The sequence below is a fragment of the Xyrauchen texanus genome, chromosome 12, assembly GCF_025860055.1.
Source record: "Xyrauchen texanus isolate HMW12.3.18 chromosome 12, RBS_HiC_50CHRs, whole genome shotgun sequence".
In the NCBI taxonomy this organism is placed as follows: domain Eukaryota; kingdom Metazoa; phylum Chordata; class Actinopteri; order Cypriniformes; family Catostomidae; genus Xyrauchen; species Xyrauchen texanus.
Genome location: NC_068287.1, coordinates 42,684,638 through 42,708,970, shown reverse-complemented (window position 1 = coordinate 42,708,970; position 24,333 = coordinate 42,684,638). Strand labels below are relative to the sequence as shown.

The 24,333-nt window shown below is 39.4% G+C and overlaps 1 protein-coding gene across 2 annotated transcripts in view; it reads right to left on the bottom strand.

Moving 5' to 3' along the window:
* Positions 1–304: 304 nt before the first annotated feature.
* Positions 305–24,333, bottom strand: part of LOC127653008 (interleukin enhancer-binding factor 3 homolog) — a 32,688-nt gene continuing 8,659 nt past the window's right edge. Inside the window, exons 4-19 of one of the 2 annotated variants that reach the window (XM_052139481.1) lie at positions 24,075–24,255; positions 21,839–21,986; positions 18,688–18,779; positions 14,719–14,814; positions 14,497–14,608; positions 13,663–13,760; positions 13,448–13,559; positions 13,254–13,367; positions 12,860–13,065; positions 12,528–12,695; positions 6,932–7,069; positions 6,672–6,815; positions 6,367–6,493; positions 4,331–4,378; positions 1,190–1,585; positions 305–1,063 (exon numbers count right to left, since the gene is read on the bottom strand). In XM_052139481.1, coding sequence (XP_051995441.1) covers positions 930–1,063; positions 1,190–1,585; positions 4,331–4,378; positions 6,367–6,493; positions 6,672–6,815; positions 6,932–7,069; positions 12,528–12,695; positions 12,860–13,065; positions 13,254–13,367; positions 13,448–13,559; positions 13,663–13,760; positions 14,497–14,608; positions 14,719–14,814; positions 18,688–18,779; positions 21,839–21,986; positions 24,075–24,255 — 2,314 coding nt within the window. In that variant the 3' untranslated portion in view covers positions 305–929. Of the gene's footprint in view, positions 1,064–1,189; positions 1,586–1,632; positions 3,769–4,330; positions 4,379–6,366; positions 6,494–6,671; positions 6,816–6,931; positions 7,070–12,527; positions 12,696–12,859; positions 13,066–13,253; positions 13,368–13,447; positions 13,560–13,662; positions 13,761–14,496; positions 14,609–14,718; positions 14,815–18,687; positions 18,780–21,838; positions 21,987–24,074; positions 24,256–24,333 lie in introns of those variants that run through there. The other variant, XM_052139482.1, reaches the window with a different exon arrangement.

The following is a 24,333-nucleotide window of genomic DNA, read 5'->3' as shown; positions in this document are numbered from 1 at the left end:
TCATTCGAATGGGAGTGGTCAAGCGATTCCAACATGGCCGCCCCCATGAGGGGACCCTCTCCATGTAGAATGAACCCGCTTTTATACGGTTACAGATACGACAGGAGTCTTCAATTGAATGTGAGTGGTTATGTGATTCCAACATGGCCACCCCCATGAGGGGACCCTCTCCATGTAGAATGAACCCGCTTTTATAAAGTTACTGATACGACTGGAGTCATAAAGAAAATGTTAGGCCTACTCATGCAAAGCAAAAGGGTTGTTAAACATACGCAATACCCAAAATACCTGGAAAAAGTGACTGCATAAAACAGATCGGAAGTCCTCCAAAATAAAATCCTTTTATTACAAACACCGCACATTCTTAAACATTATTCTGAAAAATAAAGGCTCCCCACCCAAAATGGCCAAATGCAACAACAACCGACACGTCACAACTTTCACATTCACGTAACCGCTTAAAACAATGTTACATGTGCATATATAATTTAAAAGAAAGAAAACACAAAGCGTACAAAGTCATGAAATGTTGCTGGTCAATAATAGCTTAGAAGTTAGAGGAAGGGGTGGAGGGGGAAGGGTGGTTTAAATAATAAATAAAAAAAAAACGTATTATTTATAGCTTGAAACTTTCACGTTTTTAAATTTCTGAATGGTTTAAAATCACTCAAGCTTTGCTTTGGACAGTAGTTTGGGGGAGTTTACAGATTTAAAGAAACTATAAAAAAAAAAAAAAAAAAATGCAACAAACTTAAAAAGAAATATAGAAATACACTATAGAGCACAAAGTTTAGAAACACTTTAGTACGTCCACGTTTTTCGTTGGTGATCGGAACCTAAATCAAGAACCCTATAAATCAAATGAAGAATGATATAGGACACTCCTTGTTTGGGAATCAAGGTGCAGGAACACGCACGGAAATGCAGGTTTATCGGTACTGGTAGTTCATATTGGGATCTCCACGGCCGTATCCTGCAGTTCCACTGTTGTAGGAGGTGGCGTTACCACCAAAGCCCTGATTGGCTCCGCCCTGTGAGCTGTAGTTTGATTGGTTGCCGTAACCTACAAGAGAAACAAATGAGACGTCAAGAACTCCTGCTTTATTGAAAGAAACACCCATTTAAACAGCAAACCTCATTATTTGGACTTACGTCTGAGGACTATAATTGCAAATGGTGTTCTTCTCACCTTCATAGCTGTATTCTTGACCTCCGGTCACCTGCGAGGGGTAAGCCGTGCTGTAGTTGAAGTTCCCAGTCCCTCCTCCGCCGCCTTGAGCCTGGCCGAAGTTCTTCTTGGCCGGTCCGAAGCCTTGGCCGTACTGACCGAAGGAACAACCACCACCACCTCCTTGACCGGTGAGATTTCCGGATCCTTGAGGCTTGTTGCCCTGGTGCATGGGTGGCTTCTTGCCAACCGTTTTGGCTGAAGCCGCAGGGAAAGCGTAGCCTCCATCACTCTGGTAATACGAGCTGAAGCCACCCGCTCCTGCCGTTGCCCCAGTGGAGGTGTTTGTGGCTGGACTTGTTGTTCCAGGAGCTGAGGTTACTGAACCTCCATTGGACCCTCCGTTATTATAGAAATCTAGAGGAATTATGAATATATGAAGTTTTAACTGTGTACAGAGGGTATACAACCCAACGCACAACAAATGAAAAGCCAAATTCCTAAATTCATTCAGAAAAATCTTGATGCGTGGACATACAGTGTGTTTTAATGGATTAAGAGCCCAAACATTTTCCCACATTCGTACAAAATACACATCGATAAATGGCTGTGGAAAATGACAAAATGCTCACGGTCACATTTTTATTCAAAGCGCTGTAAAAATAAAAAGCTGTTCAATACCACACAGAAAATGTAAAACAAGCTTATTGAGAAATCACACGCATTACAGTGAGTCAGGGGAACGACCCACCCTTTCTTAGCCAATCAGAAACGTCCATGCCTGTCCACCATTTTGCATATTCAAGCTTGCTGACGTCACGTTGGCTGAAACATCTTTATAGGGTTGGGTTTTGGAAAGAGGGTGTATAGTCGAGGGGATGTTCTCGGCCTTATTCAGCAGCCAAGTCTGGCGGAAGTTCGCAAAAAGTCCTTTAAGTGGTTTCTGAAACCAACAGCACAGTAAAGGCTAAGGTACACGGTCTATCCGTGTGTCTTTCCATCTAGCACACAGTGAAGCACTTTAGCCTTAAGTATTGTCTTTTGAACGTGAGTCCAAAGGGATGTATTCGCTACAACTGTTTTTTTTTCCTGCACCAATGTCTGTTAAGCCCAAAGTATACTTCAGTTAGATGCGAATGCTAGGCTTCTGACTACAGGCTGCTCGACACAAGTTTGGTCATCAGCAGAGTGCTTTCCATCTTGCACACACTCAAGCACTTCAGCCTTTTTAAAGCATACTTTTTGAATGCGAGCCATTGCGGATGCATTCACTGCACGCGCTCTACGACTGTTTTGCGTGACGGTGCACAAAGATGCAAGGCATCTGCGTACAGGACGCGTGCCGTAAATTTCAGAAGTAGAGTGATTGAGCACTGAATGATGCATACTACAAGAGTTTGCATCTAAACCGAAGTTCACTTGGGGCATTCGTGTGTTTAGAAAAACTGAGCTGCAAGTGAGCAGCCCGAATGTATGATGCAATTACGCAAGATATACCGGCACGTAGAAAACAGAAGCATACTTTGGCCTTTAATGACCAAGTGAAGCAGATTTCTTTGAGTTGTGCCAGAGCATTGTGGATAAATTTTTGAAATGTTATTTGTGCCTGTCCATTTATAACTCATGCAAAGATGTCTAAATTTGATAACACCACCCCCAAAAAAACACAAGCTTCAATAAACCCACAGGGGCCCAAAATGACACTTGAGTAATTGATCACGGCTGTATTCTGAAAACCAAAGGTTTGTTTAAAAAGCAATAGTGCTGATACATAAAGGATTTGTTTTATCGGATTGAAGAGGCCATATGCCTTTTGGGAGGATACAAATGTAGAAATAAATTGATTAAAAATGTTAGAAAAAGTCCCAACTAAAATCACAAACACAATGCAAGACCTTTTGAATGTTTGTATATTAAAATTAGAAATTAAATAAGAAAAACGTCTTTACATAGACCTAACAGTTTTGTAAAGAAACTACTTTTATTAAAAAAAAAAATTATAAAAAAAAAAAATCCACAAACAATTAACAATTAAAAAGGCAGCAATTAGATCCCGTTTGTTCATTGGTTCACAGAATTCAGGACATCTGTGCCTACTCACACCGCCGGTTAGCAAACCTGCTCTTTAAAAACAACTGCCATTCAACACAAATAGAAGTGACTAATCCAAAAGTAATCCATTTGTAACATTAATCCAGACAAAAAAAAAAATGTCTTTATACAGTGATTTCAGCGTTGAGGTGAAGAAAGTTATTACGCATTTTCAGTCTGCCATCAGTCCACTATTGTGACAGCCAATCAGATTGCTTAAATCGCACTGATCACAGCGTGAGGAGTTGGGCAGCGTCCAATAGCAGAGTGTCTTATTGCATTCGTTTCCACAGCAACTGAAGGCAGCATTCTTCCCTTCACATCCACTGTGTTAGTTGATTGTTGGGTGCAGGTGAGTTGAGATCGAAGGAAATGGGTTCATAATGAGGGGAACCAAGTGTTTATCCCTGGGTCTCTATTTTGCGTTATGTTTTTGCGTGCTTATTGAAAACATTGGACTGTTTATGTCGCAAACTCATGGTACCCATAGCAGTCTGAGACAAAGTCACCTAAAGGGTGAGACAGAGCAGAGAAACACAGAATTAGTCGTCTTCTGTGTTGGCATCAATTTAGCATGCCATGACATAGGTCACTGGGCATGGTGTCGATCAGTTATCAAGGCGAATCAAACAATTGTTTTGTATATATATATATATATATTTTTTTATATTTCTCTGCTCCGGTCACCCTGAAGAAAGTCTTTCCTCAGAAAATGGCGTTGGCGTGTTTGGAACATTTTTGCATTTTCGCGTTTTTCGCCAAGGAAAGTTTGCGTCCCATGGCTCAACAAAGCAGAGAAATGTAAAATCAAAAAGGAAAATAGTGCACACCACAAAGACATGGATCCATGACCTACAAACATCCAATGCAGCTTTGTTTAATTAGACCCAGTGGTAAATTCACAGTAGAGACATTCAGACAGCACAGAACATTGAACAGGTGGGCCAAGATTTAAGTCATCCTGAACATGAAAAAAACTTGACATGAAATTAACCTTAATGAAACCGAAGCCGTGTCTAACAGTAAATTAAGAGGATCAAAAGACCCAGTGAGAAAGAGGAAAATACTCACTGTAGCCAGAGTTGTTGTTGTTTCCGTATCCATATGATCCATATCCACCTGATGGGGGACAAGAAAGAATATATGAGAATATATATGCTCAAATATCTGAACTGAATATACAGCCGTTCAGCTTGTAGTCCAAAAACCTGGAAGTCTAATTCACCATGGGTTCCCTCTGGGTTTCTATAATGGGGTTTATGAACTGGTGTAAAATAAGGTCTGTGGTCAACATTGCTTGATGATACGTGGACGTTTTGTATTACAACATAAATTACACAATTTCATCCCTCAAACGTGAATTTAAGCCACAAGGCAGTAAGCTTCAAAATTCACATTTGAGGTATGACAGTGTGTAATTTATGTAGTAAATCAAAACGTCTTCCGGGTTTGCCAAGAAATTGGCGTCACGGCTGAACAGCTCATTTGATACGGATTTCCATATTCGATTTCGAGTCACAAGCTTTTGATTTGATTCTTAAGGGTATATTTCAGCTAAAATGTCAATTTTGCTTACATATAAAAGAAATTCTCTCTCAGCTAAATTAATTATACAAGGGACCATCTGTCTGGGAACATTACTAAAATATATTTATTTTAATCATTTGAGTTGTAGCGTTTGTTAGATCTTCTTGTATTTGGATAACCAGATATTAAAGGGCTGCTGTGGCTCAGGTGGTAGAGCGGGTTGTCTGCTAATCGCAGGGTTGGCAGTTCGATTACTGGCCCACACGACTCCACCTGCCAAAGTGTCCTTGGGCAAGACACTGAACCCCAAGTTGCTCCAGGCTAGCACCTTGCATTGGTGTGGGAGTGTATGGGTGAATGAGTCACAGTGTAAAGCGCTTTGAATACCGTTAAGGTTAAATAAGCGCCATTTAAAGTGGCTCGCCAATGTATCAGAGCTCTTCTAACACAAAGAAGAGTAAGCCAGGCCAAGTGCTCGTGAGAAAGATTGATGACGATCGTGTAGCATAGCTCTTCTGAATCTTAACCCAAAGTTCTGTCTGTGTTTCAGAACTTAATACCTGAAGAGATCCAGTACGGTTAAGATCAGCCAATGGTTTCCCTTGAATCTGACCCTTTGTTATTCTGGTTAAATGAACAGATGTGTGATCACACCGTCCCTCTGTTATTCTGATTGTACTGGTTTGGTTCACACCTTTACAAAGATTCAGTTGATTGCATTGAAGGCACAGTCTCAATAGTAATACATCTCAGTACAGATCATTAAAAATACACACAATCCTTCCAGTTTAGCTTTTTAAAAATGGACAAATCAATGCATTTCATCAATAAATATGATGTCTTGAAATTGCATATTTTATAAAGCATGTTATATGCATAATTTGTACTATTATTTACGTATTAACATTGATATGCAAAACAAGTGCTAAACCAGTACTGTCTCTTTAAGAACAGTGGCAGTTCAGCGAGCGTCTCACAGAAGTGTTTGTTAAGCGCACATTAATGAGTGGAGTTGAATGGCGTCTTTACCGCATCTGTGCTCCATGCGATTAGAATTAAATGTTCTATTTTTGATGAACAAATTACTGTAAAGAACAGACAGTGTATTAGAGACATATGCATCATGTGGATCTCTTCTTTGGACACATTACAAACTCTTAACATGCAGTGAAAAGATCTCCGTGCTAAACTTCTTTAGCCACTGGCTGGAAATATTTCAGATTTCATTCACCAGTGATTGAGTGGCATTAATGGCAATCAGAGATCATTTTTAGTCACATAGCACAAAATGTGGCCACATAGGCAAGTGATTTACACACATGGTAGGGAATGAAATATCGATCTTGGGATTTAAGAAACTATATCATTCAAATGAAGATCTTGATGAATCTGAAAAAGCTTTTTGACCCAGTGGTGCAAATATGTAAATGGTTTTCTACAGCTGTACTTTACCTCTGAAAGCAACCTGCAACAATTTTATGCTAACGTTCCTTCATGCTAAGAGTTGTGCTTTCATGTTAACTGCCATTTAATGATCAGTTAAGATAACTACCACCAGTTCAAAGCAGAAAGAGTTGTACCTTGATTAAATCCTCCACCATTGTTGAATCCTCTGCCACGCCCCCTGCCACGCCCTCTTCCTCTGCCCCTGGGATTGGCTGTGAGATCAGCAGGTGACCCACCAACCATCCCAAACCCAGTGTTGTGCTAAAGAAAACAAATTAGACATAAGTTAACTCTTTAAAGAGTAGTCACTAAAGAACAAATGACACATACGATCGTATATAAGAGGTAGTAGCAAACTAGGCTTCTGTACACTGCAAACTCAGTTAAATGTTTGATGATCACTTGATAAATTGAAAACGAGGCAGAGTAGCAGTTGTACCATTGGAGCCATTTTCTTCTTCTTGTTTGGTTCTGGACTGGAGCCTTCTGGGAACAGTTTATCAAGAGCAGCAAGAGCTGCATACGCTTTTGAGACCTTCTTATTGGATCCTGTACCTTGAAACTTCTGTCCATCGATCTCCACCTAGAACAGACAAGAATTAAACCTAATTAAATAGAGAAGACCCATCCTTGGGCAACTGTCTCTGCCTAGAATGAATCACAGGAATGAGTGAAAGCTGTAGACACACGTGGCCTCACCTCCATGACAAAGCGTTTGTCGTGGCTTCCGCCAGTTTCGGAGATGAGCTCGTACTTCAGTCCTCTGCGTTTTTCATTCAGCTCCATAACAGGGTTCTTTCCATGTTTGGTGAGGATGGGGCCCTGTTGTCGAGCACTCTGAAAGAGCAAAGGAATGCAAACACAAACTGTTATTAGCCTGAACAATACTTTTAACTTGATACTGATTGATCATCCTGATTGGACAAATATTAATTCAATACTACATTCTGATTGGTCAAAATCTGTAAGATCAAATCTCTTTGTATAATGCCCAGCAAACACTGTAATTGATTGTTGTCTTAGGAAACCAATTTTTTTAAATATTTTACACGTCACAATTTATGCTTGATCATTTATGCTTTGGTAAGTAGCCATGAGCAAACAGCAGGATAAATGTACAATCAGCCGGCCATTTATGCTAAATAAACTCAATGATTCAAGACCGTTCTGCTTCACATCACGGTTCTAAACACTCAGAAAGGTTTTATTTTGTTTATATTTTTGCTTCAATATCTAGTCAAAATAATTAAGTTTAAATTACACTACAGTAGGGGCGAGTAATCGACTAATCATTTAATCGTTCTGCACCAGCAAGTTGACTATTAAAGACACTACACGAAGATCGCAAATTGATTTTCCTTTGTGCATATGCCTGCTGTGAGTAACGCTGAATTATACGGTCCATCTCTGAATCTCTCACCAAATCAGGCAGTTGCAATTAAGTCCACTGGGGGCGCTGTGGATATTTTACGTCGAGGTGTTGGATTAAAGAAGGAAAAATGATGGCATCTTTGGACAACTGTGAAGTCACGTGAAGCAATACTTGTAGTATTCAGTTCTTGTTTGAGTCATGCAAATCAACGGACAAGGATCAAGGATCATCTTTTACATTGCGGTGGAAGAAAATGAAGCGGTACGAGAAACTCAGAAGCTTATCAGACCAGCATGTGTATGTGCGTTAAAGCGCTTAACATGGGCAGAACACATTTTAAAAAAAAAGGAAACTTTTCACCTCTTGTTTTTCTGAATAACAACATGTGACATTAAGAATATATGAGTTTAAATGTGCATTAGTCCAATGCCATCAGATTTGGTTTGTATGTAAACTCCAGGTGAGTGTTTAAGATATTTTCTAAACCTTAAAACTAAATTTGGATTTACTTGGTTAAAAACCTTTTCAAAAGTGTCAACAGAATACAGGTTCCTCAAGTGTGTAGAAGCGTTACAGTCCAGTAAGACATATTTAAAGGATAGTGGGCTCTGACAGGATGGGCACTTTGCTGAATTTACTCCAGATAGTTAGAAGGGAATAGGTGTCTTGTCCCAACAATTTGTTGGTTAAACATTGACGCCATTCTGACTGCCATTTGTTTTTAGTGTATACGTTTAATGCTGGTTTTAGGTCTATGAATGGAATGGAGCATTTGACTGGTTCTGAGGATAATGCTTCTTTGGCAGCTCTATCTGCTTGTTCATTTCCAGAGATTCCTGCATGGCCAGATACACAGCAGAAAACACAAAAATTATTTGATTTCAGAGATGACACTTGGTTTAAAATCTTCATGATTGTTGGGTGATCGGTTCTTATAGACTCCAATGCTTCCAGACATGATTTAGAATCAGTTAAGGCTGTGGCTCAGTTGGTCGAGCATGTCGGCCACTAATCGCAGGTTTGGCGGTTCGAATCCCGGCCCACACGCCGAATTGTCCTTGGGCAAGACACTGAACCCCAGGTTGCTCCCAATGGCAGGCTAGTGCCTTGCATAGCACCTCTGCCGCCATTGGGGTATGAATGAGTCACAGCTTTGAATGCCGTTAAGGTTATGCTATACAAGTGCAGACCATTTACCATTTATCATTAAAAAGGTTTTCTGTGGAACAGTCTCAATGAACTAGTAAAAGCATTTGCCTCTGCAGTAAAAACTGAACTTTGGTCAGGGATGCGGATGCCTTGACGCAGTTGACTTGGTGCAAAGGCTGCTGTAAAAACTGATTTCCATATTTGGATCCATCTGTATATATAGGGATATGTTGTGGGAACACTGCTCTTATATCCAGGAATTGTTGGAAAAATGTATTTGGATGAGTTCTCGATTTTCTGTTTCTCTTTAAATCCAGATGGATTTTGGGCTTTTTGAGATCCCATGGGGGGGGTGTTCACAAAAATGTGTCTGCTCCTGATCCACTTTCAGATTCTCCAGATGGGATTTTACACGTAGGCCAAATGTGACATTGTTTTCTTTCATATAGTATTGAACGTTGAGTTGAGAAAACTACTGGATAGGCTGGATTTTGTTAATTTGTTTTCAGTTTGATTGCACATTGTAGGGTCAGCTTTAGCCGTCTGATTTCCAAGGAAGGTTCATTGGCTCCCACATATAAACTTTGAATTGGTGATGTTCTGTAAGCTTCCAAGGCCAGTCTTGGTCACCTTGGTGGTGAACAGTATAAGTCGTATATATATATGAACTCCTGGCTGATCCATAAATGATGCTCCCATAGTCCAGCTTTGAGCGAATCCAGGTTCTGTACAGATTCATAAGAGTTGAACTGTCTGCTCCCCATTTGGTTTTGGATAAAACCTTTAAAATATTTGGACCAGGTGTTTGCAATCTTTACCCTGATTTTTTTTTAATCAAACAGACTTGTTTAATGAAGGTTGGCAGGTGACCTCTAAAATTTATTCGATCCAGATTCTTTAAAATGCCCGGTTTCCACGTCATAGGCTTTCTCCACATCAAAGACAGCTACAACATGCTCCTTTTAATAAAAGCCTCATAAATATAGCTTTCAAGACAAATAAGATGAGCTGTAGTGCTTCAACCTTTCCTGAAACCACATTGGGCATTACTTATGTGATGTTCAGATTCCAGTACCCAGACCAGGCAATCATTGACCATCCTCTCCATTGTTTTACATAAGCAGCTGGTTAAGGCTTTAGGGCGATAATTTATGGTATCACGATGTTTTTTTCCTGGCTTTGGGTATGACTTCTGCTTAATGCCAAGCAGGTGAGAGGAGTTTCACTAGGACTTCCTGTATTCTTAGTCTTTCGTGGAGTATTACTATAACTTATAGTTTGGGGTTTATCTTTGTGCATCCAGGTAATATCTGTCTGGCAATCTATTGTTCACAGCCTTTTTTTGCAGCAGAGGCGAAGGTTTTATTCAGAGTAAACACAGGGACAGCAGCCACCATTTTCTTTGCTTCAAGATAACAGATTCTCTTAGTGCATCAGATCTTCTGTATTTCTTTTTCTTTGATCCACATGGGACACTGTTGATGCAGCTGAGTGGTCACCAGAGCAGTTACAACATTTAGGTGGTTTTTCACAACCCTCTTTGTCGTGGCCCTCCTCCCCACGGTTGCAACATGTATGTTTGTTGATGCAGCCATTGGATCCATGTCCATAACTTTGACAGTTGAAACACCGCAGAGGGTTGGGTACAAATAAGTCCACTTAGGTATCCAGTTTGTTTATTAAAGAGCACCTATTATGGTTTTTCAAATATTACCTTTCACGTAGTTATATAGCTGTTTGTGAATGTAATATAGTCTGCAAAGTTTAAAAAAAATCAAAGTGCAATACAAATGGAGTTACTGACTCCCAAAAGAACAGATTCTGAACACCTGAAACAGACTTCCTTCCTGTACTAACCTACGTAATTTAGTAACCCTGCCTCTGGTCTTCATTGGCTGCTTGCGAACAGCTTTGACCCGCCCTCAAACATACACCAAGCGGTAGACCAATCACAACAGACTGGGACATCTGACCAATCAGAGCAGAGTAGGGTCTCTGAAAGGAGGAGTTTAGAATGAATGCTTTAGAACGGATCATTGAGAGAGTTGTTTTTTTTTGACACTGGGGAAAAAAAGGTAATGCTGCAATTTAAATTATGAGCAAATGAAAGTGTTTTTTGAGCTAGGATGCATGTAAATCTATTGTGAGACCTTTAAAACTAAATTAGGCATGTTTAAAAACCATAATAGGTGCTCTTCAAAAGTGAGGATGTGCATATAAGTTTTGATTGTTCACTCTTCTCTCTTTGATTATTATCATTTTAACATTTGTTACTCCTTGAGTCTTGATTTCACGTGTTATTTCTTCATCCACGTCTTCCAGCTCTCTAATGCGGATTACTCCTTTACTGTAATTCAGAGTTGGATGAGGGAAGGTCTTTATCTGTACTCCAGCTAATGTGATGGCATGTAGTAAGTTTTCAGCATTGGCCTTTTTACTGCACTTCCCAAGAATGTGACCAGATTGAAGCCTTTTCTCTTTTACTGTACCTGCATTACCCTTTGGTATAGCAAACGGGGAAAGCTTGCTGACTGGAAAGTCTGGAGCAGCAGCTTAGATAATGATACATTTTGGCCAGTCATCATTATTAGTATTATCAGTGTCCATGTCCAAAAAACGCTTTGAGGTGTGTTTTAGCTTTTCAGTTTCATCATCTCTGCTCCCCATACACCTTGGAGTCCAAAAGAGGGATGCACAGCACCACGGATCTCCTGCAGATTATGCATCAGGGATATAAGGATGATATACTCAAGCAAACTGAGCAACAAGTTGCTCAATTTACTTGATTGACTCTTAGCCAATGCCTACTGGGAGTCTGAGAAATATTTGATGCTCAGTTACCCTACACAGAGCAGTCCCAGGGCAAGTCTTGACCAGTCGATTGATTGAATCGAGCCATTCCAACCTCCCGTCAAGGTGAAGTAGGAGTCAAAGTACCATGTTGAAATAACGGAGTCCGCAGCAACCCGCATTTCTCAGGGACCAGGATCTCTTCCTCCCCCGACACTGGTTGCAACTCACAGCAAACGAGTCGCCTCTTTTTCCTAATTCTTATCATAGTAAAGAGGTAAAAAAGGGATCTATTAAACTCTGGGTTCTTACAGAGCGGTGGAAAAATCTTTATAGCTGTGACCCTAGCAAGGGGGGCTTGAGGGTTGTTCTCTCTTGCCCAAGGAGAAAGACCCTAGCACTACGGAGGGAAGGAGCACGCCACTGTTCCTTTCACGGGCTACCGCCATAAAGATGGGTCCCGTGCCGTACCCGGCAGTCTAATTTTAAATCTTTTTCTCCATCTTCATTTTTATTAATGCATATTGTTTAGATCAACATTTCCCAAAAAGAAAAGCATTTTTCAAAATAGCTTATTTTGAAACCGTTCTTGGTAAAGTGAAGACAAAATTTAAATGTCACTCATGTCACTTAACTTGGGCTACATTTGTATTATTCACGAGTAATCGATTACTCTTTTTGACTACAAAATGACTCAATGCCCATCCTTACACTACAGTATGTTAGCTTTGTTTTTTCTGCATGTGTAATGTGGATAAAGATATCATTACTCAGGAGACATCCAATGCAAGAATGTGGAAAATTAGAACCAAAGCTCCATATTTGACAATTGCACAATTAATTCTCCAAAGAGACTACAGGTCAAATACTGCATAATGACAATTAAATGTACTGCAAAATGTAAGAACTGCACATTTTATATCTATGAAAGCCATTCTCGCAGCTTTGTACTGTAACATATTGATGCAAGATAATCTTTGATACCTCATCGGTGGTATTGTCCATGTTAGTTGGTGTTGAAGGTATGGGCTCTGGCTCCATTTGGGTCACTGGAGGCTGTACAGTCTCTTGTGTGCTCATTATCTCATCTTGCTTCACTAATTCAGCTATCTTCGGCTGCTCTCCGGTGGGCAGACCCATATCCTGCAAGACCTGGAGAAGAAATTCAATTATATACAACTACAGAACGGTTTCTGCTATGAATGCATAGTCAACAAGATCTGTGAATGCTTATTTCAACGTTTGAATATTGAATAAATGTTGCATTAATCTTTTTGCATGTTCTGCATTTCTTCCAAATACATCAAGGCTCGTACTTTAACAGCTACATGTAGTTTTGCAGTGCGTTTGGATGGCCCAGAGGCTTCAAAGGTCTTTCCCTCCACATCTACGGCCATGGTGAACACCGGCACATGGACCGGTCCAGTCTGAGAGATAAGTTTATATTGTAGCCCTGGTTTCAGCTGGTTGAGACGCATCAGGGCGTTCATTGCCTGCGGTGGTTCGGCCTTCTCTTCTGGGGCTACAAGGTAAAAAAAAAGTAGTTACTATATTATAGGAATTTAAAAAAGCCAATATTCTTAATGGCTTTTCATTAACACTAAATTTCATAAAATGTTGTTCTGTAACTGTTAAAACTGTGCCTCTACGAAGTTGTGTATTTATAACCCTATTATAATCCGATTAGTAATTTTGAATAACAATAATTACATTTCTTATTCAATTTCTTCTTTTTCTTGTTTGGATTCTTCTCGTCCATGGTCTCCTCCTCCTCCATGGGGCGTTTCATTGGCGGCACATAGGTTGTGCTGGGTGGAATTTGCACTAGAGCAAAAAATGTTTCAGGGTTTTCCTTCAGAAATGCAAGACAATAGAATGGCATCCATCTTTAGGCCTCTATTTACCTGTGTAGTCAATAAGGGTTTCACTCCGTGGTTTCCTGGGCATTTTCGAGGGCAGTGGGTCCATGCCGAGTACTTTGTGCAGCTGTCCAAAAGCTGAAAGCCTTAAAGCATGCTGTCAATCCAATAAAAAGAAAACGTTACCCATAATGTTCAAATGAGACCTGGAAATTAGTCAACACAAAAACCTAATTGAATTAACCACAAATTAAACATACCTGAGCACTTTGAGTGATGTCCTCTCGTTGCTGGCGATTCATGTGACCAATGGCATCTGTTGGTTCCTTTTCGCAAGGGTCACAGATGCCGGAAGCATCTAATAGTAAATAAATCCACATTCAAACGTGTCAAAAACTGTACATTATATTCTATATTAATGATCTTCAAGTCTGATGAACAGAAGGGGAAAATCAAAGCTGAACACAAAATAATAAAAACACAACTTACCACATAATTATGACAGCAAAATAAATGCTTCCAATATCTTGATGTCAACAATTAAACTAGTATTTTATTGCAAATTCAGTCATTTAGAAATATGGCTAACACTATATTAGCCCCAGCGTTTGACTGGTAAAATAAAAACATGTTATGCATTCAAAAAAAATTGTCAATTATATTTTTCAGTCCGTGTCATGGTAATAATTTTACATTATATTGTTGTCCATTTGTTTATTTCTTTGTAACAATACTTGATTTCCCATATAAAATGCAGGTCAGATGAGAACCACCAATTTCGCTGTTCTATGATAATGTAAATTGATAGACAGGGCGGCTGTGGCTCAGGTGGTAGAGCGGGTCGGCCACTAATCGCAGGGTTGGTGGTTTGATTCCCGGCCCACACGACTCCACATGCCGAAGTGTCCTTGGGGAAGACACTGAACCCCAAGTTGCTCCCAATGGCAGGCCTTGCATGGCAGCTTTGCCATCATTGGAGTGTGAATGTGTGTGAATGAGACGCAATGTAAAGTGCTTTAGCACCTTTTTAACCTTAGCGGTATTCATAGACAACATTTTTATAATCTGCATAGTCAAAAGTGGAGAGCACTCACCTGCCAGGAGGATACCAGAGGCAAGACACTCCAGAACTCTGCGGAGAGCTTCTCCTGCTCCCATTGGCCGGTTGCCAGTGCCAATCGCTTTCTCGCACAAAAGTTCTAAGGGCTTCGAAAAACAAGCTACAATTACATGGATGCCAGCATATAAAGCAGCTTTGTTTCTAATCTGCCCACAAAATGATTCACGTTGCTAGAAAGGAATTTGTTAGGACGCACCCATCCTCGGAGAGGGGCCCAGGTGGGAACACGAGCAGACAGGTCCCTCAGGATACGGATGACAATCACACAGGAGCGCAGTCCATTAGCCCTGGCCTAAAGACACAAGCAGGAAGGACACAATCCAACAGTTAATTTTATAGGACTCATTTTGTGGCACCACACCAAAGCAATATATAAACAAACAAAAGTGGCGAGATTTGCTGATACTGAATAAAGTGCGTGAAGATAAGCATGAGTAATGTGAGGGTGAAAAATGGTTAAGAGGTACGAAAAGCATAGTTGAGTAGCTACATATGACAGATCTTATTAAGAGCAGATTTAATACATCAGGCTCAAAAAATTTACAACAGTGCTCGTCTTTAGACATTAAACATCAGCATTGTGAGTTGATAAAGGCTAGAGGATATTATATGAGGGGGAACTAGTCTGGGAGATTTTTAAAAGCACTGCAGAGTGTCAGTGAACCATGAATAAACCTAGATGGCGAAAAAGGTGCAATATTTCTCTTCGGCACAAAGAAAGCTGTGGCAAAGCCTAAACGGTGCTAAACGAGGTAGAGCTTGTGACCTATACAAAAACATGAGGGTGAATGTAGGTAAGAATCTGAAAACAACAAGCCTTACACAACTCAACTTGTTAAAGATGAGACCAGAAAACTGAAGTATACTTTGATCTTAAACCACATTGGAAGAAATATTTGGTGTACAATACATGATAATCTTCAATGACATTGTGGCACAGTTTTATTTTTGAAAGAAAACCTGTAATTATCAGTAATGCACTTATGATGGAAGTACACATGGCAATGCACTCGAAAGGATTAAATGCCAAAATGAAAAGCTTGTATATATATCAAAGTAACTCCTGGCAACAAACATACTTTACGCAAGTAGGCGAAGGAAGAGGGGAGCGCTTAAAACATTAATAAGTTACTAATATCAATAATCATCATATTGATAAATATTATAACAATTATACATTTATTTTTTTATAATAATAATAATAATAATAATAATTGATTACAAAAATTATTATTATAAAATTATACAAATATATGCATATATAATAACCTTCTAAATTAAATTTCTTACATTTTTGGGCCCAAATATAATAATGAAAAATGGGCTGAGGCCCTAAAACAAAGTGGACAAAAACAGGTACCAAGTGAACGAATACAACCTGAATGAGATGTTATTTACCCCCCCTTCAATTATTTATTTAGTTTGGTTCTTTTTAAGCGGACTCATGCGACAGTTGGAACAGTATTTCTATTGGTAGTAGAGCATGCTTTCCCATGACAATTTTGTTGTTGTTCTGGTTAATCAAAATCGCAATATCTTTTTAAATAAATTGGAATACCAATTTTTTGTCCAAAATTGTTCAGCCCAAGCAGCAGCAAACAGTTTACACTTTTACGCCGCTATAGCGCCTCTAGTGGCAACGTTGAGAACGCAAAGCATTCTTGCATTTTTTTTTAAACAGCAGCATTTTGGCCGCTGCTGAATTCTGGGGAATTACAGGTGTGGTAATTAGCGGACTGGTTTCAACCCAGACCATTTTAAATGCGCTTGTGAACCAGTGAGATGCGCAGCAGGGATTGCGAAACCCATCTGAATGAGGTACAGAATTGTCTGTTTAAAAACGTGATGAAACTAACGTTTAAAAACAAACAGCTCCAACATTCTAAATGGCATTGACAAAGAAAACAACTTCTCAAATCACAACTCACAAAAATGTACCATGGATTTACTGTAGTAACAGAAACTGTACAATATGGCAGTTCTGGCAGAAAAAGTATGAATAAGAGCCATGTTACATTTTCATAATTATTACAGAACAAGCTATCAGTATTCCAACTGTATAAAATGTGTTCACTAGTAATGCTCTGATTGGTTTTGTTCCTTCAGAAATGCCAAGACATGACTGTAGTTTAATCAGTAGGACCCTGATGAATATTTATGAATATTTCAATTAAGCCATTTGAAAATGAGGCGTTTATTTTTCCACAGATGATGTTGTTATTTTCAGCTGCATCCCAACCTCAGAATCAATACTGTACTGTCAAATGTGCATTTCAATGTACGTAACATGTAATGGCACTTTTCCACTGCACTTCACGGTTCAACGCGATTTACTTTTCTGAGCTTCCTTTTCCACTGCAGTTTAGTGCAGCCTCAACGTAGGTGGGATTATAGGGTTGATAGTCATAGTTGCGCCGCCTCTACTGCCGTGACATCAACTTAAATGTGACAAACACACAAAGGAGCAATGAATGACTGGTGTTCTTGATTCTCGGCATGTGGCTGTTTTTTTACAGCAAGACGACAAATTATGTTACAAAAGAAGCTGGCGGAAGAAAACAAAATACCACTAAAAAAACAGGAGAGTTTGGGAAATCATACAACAAGTCACAGACGAGGACATCACTGTGTTAACTTAAAAACGACGCATGAGGGCAAGTTAACCTGGCATCTAACTTGTAGCAATGATGCTGGTAGTGACTATTTTCGCTGATCATTGAATTATTGATCTGCAGGGTTTTGACATCACATTTAGTATCGGCTCGGCTCGCTTGGAACCTCGACTGAGGTGGAACTAAATCCAAGTACCAGGAAATATCCACATTGGAACCCCCCCCCCCCAAAAAGAGAGCAGAGTCGAGCAGATCTGTGCAGTGGAAAAGCCCCATAATATTCTTTGTAATTGCATGGGTGCTACCAAAGCAGGTGCTGGTGCCACATTTTCAATGGGCACTTTGAGGGTACAAATAACCCCTGATGTGTTCCGGGCTGAAATGGAGTTTGACACCCGTTTTAAGCTACTCCTCCACCAATACGCATTAACACGTGTCTGGCGTTGCGGGCTTGTGGACGAGCGCACAACAGCACCGCGTCTGAAAAAAATCCTTGGGGAGTGGTGGCAGCGTAGTGGGCTAAAGCACATAACTGGTAATCAGAAGGTTGCTGGTTCGATCCCCACTGCCACCACCATTGTGTCCTTGAGCAAGGCACTTAACTCCAGGTTGCTCCGGGGGGATTGTCCCTGTAATAAGTGCACTCACTGTAAGTCGCTTTGGATAAAAGCGTCTGCCAAATGCATAAATGTAAATGTAAACATGGAGCAGTATTTCAATTGGCAGTACAGCATGTTTCCCCATGACTTAATTGTGGTCTGAAGGAATCACTCACTATTTTTTAACGGCAATCAAATCGCAATAATTTAAAAATAAATCCCAATTTAATTTTTGTTGTCCAAATCGTTCAGCCCTAATAGAAGCAAACCATTTAGACTAATGTTATAGCATCTCTAGTGGCAACGTTGAGAATGCAACACATACTTGATTCTTGAAAAGTATTTCTATTGGCAGCAAGTGTTGAAAGTGAAATTTAAACATTTTAATTTGTGGAAATCGATATTATGCCACAAACGCTGTCGGCAGAGCTTAAATTGTATAAAAGGACAATTTGAAAATAAAGGTAAAATACTTCATAATTAGTTTATTTCTACAAGTTTATTACAAATATCAAGTGTTTTGAACGGTATGGCTGAAAGCAGAAATATTGCACCTTATATATTGCAAAATTAAAAGTAAACTCAACGTTAAAGTGATCTGTAAAAGAGCCAGTTCTAAGTTAAAACACCGGCATGACAGTGTCTGAAAAAAGTAAAATTTAAGTAGTTTATAGATGTAATAATACACAGATTTAAACAGTTAAATGAGTCAGGCAGCGGTTAAGACAGCATTGACAAAGATGCCCTTGACAATGCAATTCAAAACCATCCAGCAAGAATATGACATTCTACCAGAGGCAAATACACTCCCACAAATAAAACCTACACAAACCAACAGACACTGAAAAAAACATTCACACAAATACTGAAACAAATTGAGCATGAAATTAAATTAACAAAGAAAATAAATAAATAACTCAACTACTAGAAGACAAATAAAGACAAGATACAAACCTGGAACCACTTGGCGTGGCGGAGGGACGCCAGAGCAGTCAGGCATTTCTGCCTGTCCAGAACATCCAGGGGATCGATGACTGATAGCGTTTCTATTGGTAGGTAGAATAAGAAGACAAGGTACAGTTTGACCAAGGGTTTTTTTTCTGTCTCACGGCCAGGGGGGGTGGGGGAGGAGGGGAGGAGGCAGATAACCCCTACCAAAGGCAGTGGAGGGGAGAGGAGGAGCAGCTCCCCCACTGGAAACAAACCCTTCCTGAGATGGTAAATAACAGCAAGGACACTGTATGAACAGATTTATATCTGAGTGGGCGGGGCATTCGCCATGGCTCCCTGGCTCTGTTGCAAACCCTAGTGAGCTGCCTTGCTGCCTACATAATCAGCTACCTTCCTAGGCAGCATGCTGATCAAGCTATGAAGACTGAGGTTGGCATGTTGCAAAGCTACCGTAACGCCCTAAATATCTGCCAATCACAAAAATACATAGCACACTGTGAAGTATATTATTTGAATAAAGGTGCTATTTATAACTGACAGCTTTAACCGCCATCTTGGACGAAAACTCTGTTTTCCCTATTCACAAAGGATACATGCAATACTGCCTTGAAATGAAGTACAATTAAACATATTTTGCTTACTACCATAAGGAACACCATCTGCATTTTGGAGTCTGCCTATGATGGTCCTAGTTAGGCAGCTCGCTAGAATTTGGAACAAAGCTTGTGGACATTTTTTTTCCCCTGTTCTGGAGGCGTGTGGGTGTATAAATGGAAATGATTGTGTGTTAGAGGATTCTGTTGATTTTTTCGCTTTATATGTATATGCATGCCTCAGTAAGATTAAAGACATCCGAGTGCTTTCATGTGACTGGGGGAAGCCTTCCCCCTCGCCCCCTTGTTTTTCTGGGTGCACTGCCTTGCCCCTTCCGAGACAGAGAGCGTCCAGTTGGTCAAAGGTCCAGCGTCCCTAAAATTGACAAACTAGAAGGCTTGACAGAGAGAATCAGATTTTAAACCACAGGCAGCAGTAGTCAGATACACAAAAGGTATTAGCAAAACATGTCCACGCTGCAGCAAAACTGATGGCTTGTGATGTGCCGAGGCAGGCGCCACTAACCGCGGGGTCACAGATAGGGCTAGGCTTTGCATTCGGCCTCAAGTTTTCCCCTCAAGAAAATAATAATTAAAACTTTTTCCATCCAAAACACCCTAGCACTGGAGCGACAAATGTGAATGCACTCTTTACCCGAATTCTGGATTAAAGTCAACATGAAACTGCATTCAAAACCCATCTGAATTTCGACAGGTTTCCAAGAGGAGAAAAAAAAAGGTAGGACTTAATTTTATGCAGGGCGGGATGCTATTGTCAAATCTAAAGCTTTTTGTTTGTTACGTTATATGGAATTAAATTACAGCGATAACTAGTGCTGGGTAAATATATAGATTTTCCGATGCATCGTGATCCTCATTTGTATTCTTAAATCCCAATATTGATCTTTCACTTTGTGACCACCCTCTGTAATGCCAGTAAATAATTCGCCACTAGCTAGTAAATGTTCAGATTTCATCACCAGTGATTTTGTAGTATAGTGGAGAAGTTATTCGCACAGAGGTCCTTTCACCTCGTGTTGAGAGTAAAAGTTTGGTTTAATTCGTTCGGTGTGTCCAAAGATACGTGTCATTGAACGATTTCTCTTAATACCCTTTCAGTTTTTTACTATCAGTTGTTGATTAAAAACAACAACAAAAATATAAACATTTAATTCTATTCACACATGGATTACGCACATCTCGTTATATGCGCTCACTGGCTGATGCCGCTAGTCTTAAGAGACAGTACTGCATAAGCAAGAGTTCAGCATATCGATGTAAATAGTGCAAAATATGAAAGTAAAAAAATAAAAACATAAATGTATGCAATTTCAAGACATTAATTGATGGAATAGATTGGATTTTAAATTTTTTAAAAAGCTAAAATGACCAATTTGATGAACAACTAATGATAAAATATAATTAGTAAAATTAATATTTCAAATTGTACAAAAGTGTTGCCTAGAAGGTTCCTTTATAATCAAGCACATAAGCGGAGAGAAAATGTATTTTATATGCACGCAAAATGGAAATTGTAACAAATGTACCCATATGAATCAATATCGAATGGGGAAATCTGCATCAATGCCCAGCACTAGCGTTAACAATTGGTAAGTTAGAATTAATACAATATTAATTAAAACTGCATTAAATACAATATTACCGTAAGCTATTTGATTATTGGTTAACGTTAACAGCCTAGGCACCTTGGGTGATGTCAGGCAAAAAGGAAAGCCAATTTTAGAGGTAAAGCAAGTTGATGAAAGATTACAAATATGTCATCAGAACACAGTTTTGCTTTTTTATTGTTCTAAAAATAGTTTCCATTGAACATGGATTGGATCTGTTGAACACATGACAGGCCAAAACTTAAGCGAGCCACAATGAAAATTCTCTAAATATCAAAGCATGATGATAGAAGTGAAAAATATTGTGTAATTCTAATCTTTCTTTTGTAATCTTTTCTTTTTTCTAACTATTATCGGTCGATCTCTAGACCAATATATAATTAATCTGTGTTTCTATGACCTCCAACCTATTCTTTAAATGGTGTCTGAATGTCTAGCAATATCTATAACCCCCTGCCCTCCTTCCAGCCTCTTTAAATGTACAGACAAGAGCTCAACAATCTTTCTGCTTCTCATTTTTGCTGCAATGCAAACTGTTCCATTTCTTTTGCAGTATATAAACACATGCAAACAACAAGGTTTGTGATTTGTTTTCTTCTTAATTCTCAGTAAGCCTTCATTAAACTCTTCTTTTAAATACTTTAAAGGGGGAATGTTTTTATTATTATTCCTTATTTAAAGTTTTTCCCATCACTTCATTTACTGTATATTGGGCCATCAAAACTTAACATGACACTGCATGGAACAGTGAGACTTTAGAAGGCAGTAAATATAACAATACATGTTACACGACTGTTTTGTACACAATATCCCCAAGCTCCATTGAAGGCCCAATAAACAATATCCCTGCCTCAATCATCCCATCTGCATTTCCTGTCTTTAGTGGGTTGGGGTGGTTAGGGGAGCTGTAAGGTTTTTACAAGTCAAACATACCTCCAGCTGCCTCTTTCTCAGCCTCCTCCCTCACGAGCGGTGAAGTCAGGTTAATGGTGAGGGTCAACGGTTGTTCTTTAGAGTTTTTGATGACGATGGTGGCATCATGGACACATGGCTGGACATCGTATTTTTCTTCCGTGATGAGCTGTTGGGTATATTGAGAAGTTTCCACATTTTAGTAGTGCTTAAATCAAGTTACAGATCAGCTCAACTGAAGACTTTTAAAGTGATGTCATTTTATAGTTTAAGTTAAGCAGATGTTTATGTTGTGCTACAAACATACTGTAATCAGATTAAACTTCAATTCAAAGTTTCATTTGCATCATCATTCAAAAATAATGATCATGGAAGTCCTTGTATAGCACTGTACATGTAGAAAAATTATTTATTAGAAATATGTAGGAAACATTGGCTGTTTATTATAATGTGTCTTTATATTGGTGTAGGGCTGCACAATTAATAGATATAATATTGAAATCGTAATCTGCTCATACTGCTTGCTTTAACACAAAACATACAGCACAGAGCAGTGCATAGTGCATTATTATTAGTGCTTCTGTGCTCCACAACTTCATCTTGTGCTCAGAATTTGGCGACATTTACATACGTGTGCTGAGCACATTATATTTAAAGTGCTACAGAATCGCTTTAATTTCGCTTTTGGGTCATTCGAAATATGTTTGGTCACTAAAGGTTAATATAAAAATAAAGATGTCACCCCATGCCACAGAAACTTTGTGGATAGACTATAAAATGAGGAGCATATTATAAAGCTGTTGTAAATTCAGCTACATTTACATTTATTCATTTGGCAGACGCTTTTATCCAAAGCGACTTACAAAAGAGGAAGAACATCAGCGAATCATCTTAAGGAGACAGTGGTACAAAAAGTGCCATATTACAAAGTTTCACTATCATCAGAATAGTATACAAAACTGATTTAAGTGCAACAAGAAATGTAAATAATTTTTTTTTTTTTTTTTAGTGACCGGTTAAGTGCTTTTGGTAAAGATGTGTTTTTAGCCATTTTTTGAAGATAGAGAGTGAGTTAGCTTCCCGGATTGAGTTGGAAATGTCATTCCACCACCGTGGTATGATGAAACCGAAAGTCCGGGAAAGTGTTTTGGTGCCTCTTTGTTTTGGTACGACAAGGCGAGGTTCCTTAGCCGACCGCGGGCTTCTGGTGGGAACGTAGCTCTGCATAAATATTTTTAGGTATGCTGGAGCAGACCCAGTGACTGTTTTATATGCCAGCATCAGGGCCTTGAATTTAATACGTGCATGAACCGGCAGCCAGTGGAGAGAGACAAAGAGTGGTGTAACAAGACACAAACACACAAACTCTTCATGCAGATGCTGAAAATAAGTTTGTTAAACTCCTCCGATTAACTGAACAGCATTAGCAATGCCCCGTGCAAATTTAGATTGTATTATAGTGATAAAACATATTACCATTGCATAATAATCAATAGTGTAACAATAATGTAATATTCACGTTGACTTGGTTCTTAAATATGAAGACGGTAGTGTTTTAGTTTCTGTTTGTTTCATTTATTTATTCAAAGCGCTTTACACTGCGTCTCATTCACCCATTCATACACCAATGGTGGCAGAGCTGCTATGTAAGGTACTAGCCTGCCATTGGGAGCAACTTGGGGTTCAGTGTCTTGCCCAAGGACACTTCGGCATGTGGAGTCGTGTGGGCCGGGATTCGAACCACCAACCTTACGATTAGAGGACAACCCGCTCGACCAACTGAGCCACAGCCACCCATGACACTTTTTTTTTTTGTGGTCATATCGCAGTCACAATATTTTTCAACATAATCGGAACATGACTGTCAAAATCGTGCAGTCCTATATTGGTGTATATAAATGTCATGGGTTAAATCACATTTGAGTGTTTTTTTGGGGGAAAAAAAATGGAAAACAAGCTACATATTCACTTTTGTAGTACTTGCGTTGAATCCAATTGGCTACTTGTCGAAGTTAAGAGTCCACAAATCTCTGCCATAATGCCCACAACCGTGCTGCTTTAGGATAGTACATAATAGCATGATATAAATGATAGTACTCTGAAGTGTATTGTAGAACATATTGATGTACAACACTACACAACTCATTACAAAACGAACTTTAATTTCACAGAATCGTGCACCTTTATAACCTTTGATGTTTGAAATCAAATCAGATTCCAAGTAAGTTTAAAAACAAAAACTAAAAAACAGCCTTACCTGAAGCTGCACTGCAAGGTTCTCGGCCACTTTCTTCAGCAGGGTGATGGTAGGCTTGTCTTTGCATAACAGAACAAGCTCCAGGTCAAGGTCTCCCTTAAGCAGCAGACCTTTGGCAACCAGACCCACACGCATCACTCCACGCAGGGAACGAGTGGGCTGATCCACGGACTTCGGCTCACTGGAGAACAAAATATGAGAGGGAATCACATGAGACAGGCCGCCAAGAATTAATCATATAATATCATTAAATGACATA